Below are 3936 nucleotides of genomic sequence, written 5' to 3'. Positions count from 1 at the left end.
ATGGCTATAAAGACTTTAGAAAACCTTATCTTATTTATTGTTGGATTACAGCAGCAAATAATGCCTGTGAACACTTCCCGTACTCAAAATTTTTTTTTTTGCATTTCCCAATATTATTTAAATAGTTCATGAATACAAATTTTAGACGTAATATTCAATGTCATCTTTAATCTAGGATCTTCAAATAAATATTGACAATTAAGATAGTTCTACGCTAATTGCTCGTAAACTTTGCGTGTTGCTGTGCCATTACAATCTGCTCATATTACACAAAGCCGTTAATAGCCTCAACTTTTAAAACTGCGGTCTCTCATAAACATTTGGAAGGGCTGTCGTTAGAATAAATTAAGAGAAATGGATCAAATAAAATTTCACATGATGTAACACTGAGAAACAAACTGTGTCAAATATTCTGCTGACTTAACCAAAGTCGTATGTACATATGTATGCATGTAAGTTGTGTTGTAATAATAAAAACAAATGTTTAGTTCACGAAATTATCCCACTCGTGCTCTTATTTTAATACTCCATAGACCTATAAAATAGTTTGTAATAATTATAATGGAATCAAAAATTTAATTATACATTTCTGTGTGAGTGGTGTTGCGAAATATCTGTTTGTTATCAACATGTTGCTGATGCCGGGCTTTATGATGCCTCAGCTTTGTGATTGCGTGTAGAGAAGAAAACGAAAAAAACTAATAATTAAAATTCAGCGAGAGTAAAAATTTACGAGCGCATAAATTTAAAAGCTCACGCACGCACAACTGTACACAAATCAACAATAAAAATGACAAGCAGACGCACTTTCATACAAAATNTGAAGATGCCAATTTTTGTTGATTGAATAGAAAATAAACACGAAAAGTATAATAAAAAACACTAAAGTGGCCGTTTATATTATCAAATATTTCCGGCATTGCATCTGTGCGTGTACGCTCGAAGACAATGCTGCGTAAAAATACCAGCTCTATAGTTTTTGTTTGTTTATGGGTACAACTCACTTGTTAGTGGAAACATAAATTTTTGTAAACAAAAAAAAAAATTTTAAAGCAGATGTTTTCGCAAACAGTTGGCGATTAAAAGGGAAAATAAAAGTGGAAGAATATAAAACTTTACAAAAACAATGAGCATGCGAAAGTGAAACTATAAAGTATTCGACTCTCAAATTATTGCAAAGTTCATTGAGAATTTATCTATTTACTTATGTCTGAAAATCTGCAGGGCATATGGAATTTTCTTGGGTAAATGTGTGGCAACAAAAGCGTGTACAGCGCCGGAACTATAAATGGGTAGAGAGGCGACATTTTAAAATGGTTTAGTTGGCTTTCTTTTGTTTATTTAATGTTTGTTGTTTTTGTATGCAAGTATAGCTTGTTATCTAATAAAGGCATAGACAGACGCCAGCGTTGATCCGAATTAACGGGGCAGTTGATCTGATTAAAATTGTGGTTCGAGTCCCACGGCCGATAGAATGTTCATTTACTTCTTTTTTATGCATTCATTTATTAGTTATATATTTTTTATTGATTGCTTTCAGTTGTTGTTGACTTTTTTAATAAAATTGAACTCTAAAAGTTGAAATTAACTAATGGTAAAATAAAAAATGTGATTTGAAATAAAACAGATAAAAAAAATTAAGTAAAATTAAATGTATAAATCAAATAAAATAAAATTAAAATAAACTAAAACTAAAAACAAAAAAATTGTTGGCAATCGCTCGAACCGAGCATCGAACCTGGCAGCTACAGGCTTGTAGCATGCAACTCTCACCACTCGGCTACCACGGACGCCATACTTGCTTGCTTTGTTTGCTTACTTGTACAAAGAACAACAGCTGGCCGTTTTTACCAGTGTTGTCATCGAAAATTCCCCTGATCCGAGTTAATTTCCAAAAATTTCGTGCATTTGTTCGGCTGCTTATGCGCATTTGAAAGGGGAAAATGCAGGCATGAATTAATGCAAATAAAGGCTATTTATGCAGATAAGCGAGCCCGTTTGTCACTCGTATAATAACACAAATTATGTTTCGGGATTTTTAACTAGAATTCCTAGAAACATTTTGGGTATAATAAAGTGCAAGTATGGGAGCTTTCAAAGCTTCGAGGGTACTTATGGTATGTAAAGGTCTGGCCGGGAAGAATTGGGGCTGTAGTCCCAAGAACCTGTAATGGATGTATACCATGATAGTTAGACCAATAGTTACTTACAGGGCAGTGGCTTGGATCTCGATAACCACCCATTCCCCGGTAAGGCAATCCCTCACCAAGCTTCAACGTCTGGCATGTGTATGAACTACGACGGCAACGCGCACATGTCCGACGACAGCGTTGGAGTTGATTCTCGAGCTCTAACCCCTACACCTTACCATAAAACAGGTAGCAAAGCGAACTGTACTAAACTTCACGAGAGAAGGCTTTGGCAGAGGCATAACCCTATTACCCAGGAACAGATACAAGCTAGGCTCCCAAATTATATTAGCGTTGCTCCCCAGAGATGATAGGCCCAAGTTGGTTAACTTTGACAGGAAATACAACATAGAGCTTTGCACCGGAAAATCGGTTTTTGGGAAACTTATCGATTTTTTAAAGAATGAATATACTGACTTCTTTTTAACTTCAATTTTAATGGAGTATAGCTTTTTCTAACCTTTTTTAAAAACGGATTTTCATCATCAGTTTTGGCGATCATCTGGTCACACTGGTTTTAGGCTTTTTTAAACGCTTATATAAATGAGAGATTTGGGTAGGCAGAGCAATAAGCCACTGGCCAACAGTTCAGAGCAGAATTGAATATCAACTGATAGCAGACCTAGGAGGATGGTCCTAACTTCTCGAAGGTTCTTCGTGGAATATGGTGGTTATTGTGGTTTAACATAGCCACATGCGTCAGCTCTAAATGGAGTTAAATTGAAATCACACCCAAAATACGGAATAGCAAATATTCGCAGGATAAATAGAACCCAACTATTTAAAGAAACTTCTGGTTTTTAATAGATAATAATTTGCCTAAAACTAAGCAGATGTTATTTTAAAGAATTACATAAATTTACAAACTTCTTTGGTTAAAAATTAATCCTGTGTGAACATTCCATTCTCTTTGTATTAGCTTAGTGATGTTGTTTGATTTCGACGTAACTAGAGGCTGAATGTCCATGCCCGTAGCCACTATCGCCATGATGGCTGTCGCCATGGTGATGCACCTCAGGGTGATGAGCATGGCCGATCCGCTTTACAACCGCATTGAAGCCACTGTGATCGTCAGCTGTGTATTCAACTATGCGTTTAGTGCCATCAGCTTCATCCAGAGTGTATTCGCCTAGCGGGTTATATTAATATCATTTATTATTTTAAAAAAATATATATATAGAAAATAAATTAACTCACCCTTAACATGATCGCCATCACGATGCTCCCACTGGCTCTTGTGATCGCCAGTATGTGTGTCCTTTACACCATACTCGAATGTGTATTTGGGATAATGGTGCGGTTCATGGTGTTCCTCGTGGTGTTCATAGCCGTGGCTGTGCTCGTCGTGACCCGCGTGGTGAGGAATGTTTTCCTGTACTACTGAGGCATAGCTGGAGGCATGCTCATGTCCTGCATGTACTGCGCCAAAGAGCGCTACAGCGATGACGGCGATACAGGAGAGGATATGCATTTTATATTTTTAATTTATTTAAAGAAGGGATTTTTCTTCTTTCTAAAATATGGCTTGCAACTCTACTAGAGGTTGAAGTGGCACTGATACCAACTAGCCAACTGTGGTTTCTTTATATACTATATTGTGTTGCAAAATGCGCAAAGGTTGGGTCAAAAAAAATATATTTTAAATAATTAAAAATTTTACCTTAAACAACAAAAAATTTGTGACCTTTATTGTAAGATAAACCTAAATATAGCTATGTGAAGTAAAATTCTTTTTATGCGCTAATTA

General features: G+C 35.9%; 1 protein-coding gene across 1 annotated transcript; it reads right to left on the bottom strand.

The window, feature by feature from the left end:
• Positions 1–3109: 3109 nt before the first annotated feature.
• Positions 3110–3660, bottom strand: LOC108353946 (cuticle protein 8-like). The gene is made up of 2 exons (XM_017605137.1): positions 3387–3660; positions 3110–3318 (listed from the first exon to the last, which is right to left on the bottom strand). Exons 1-2 carry the CDS (start codon positions 3658–3660, stop codon positions 3110–3112), a joined length of 483 nt encoding a protein of 160 aa, XP_017460626.1.
• Between the last annotated feature and the right edge of the window lie 276 nt (positions 3661–3936).

Source organism: Rhagoletis zephyria, unplaced genomic scaffold (assembly GCF_001687245.7).
Source record: "Rhagoletis zephyria isolate East Lansing unplaced genomic scaffold, Rhagoletis_zephyria_1.1 Rzeph_scaffold_32393, whole genome shotgun sequence".
Classification (NCBI taxonomy): domain Eukaryota; kingdom Metazoa; phylum Arthropoda; class Insecta; order Diptera; family Tephritidae; genus Rhagoletis; species Rhagoletis zephyria.
This window is presented reverse-complemented; position numbering and strand designations above follow the sequence as displayed.

Excerpts from the sequence above, each read along its gene's own strand:
- LOC108353946 (XM_017605137.1), bottom strand. The coding sequence starts at position 3,660 with ATGCATATCCTCTCCTGTATCGCCGTCATCGCTGTAGCGCTCTTTGGC. Across the intron at positions 3,319-3,386 it reads TGATGGCGATCATGTTAAGG|GCGAATACACTCTGGATGAA; the intron begins GTGAGTTAATTT and ends ATAACCCGCTAG.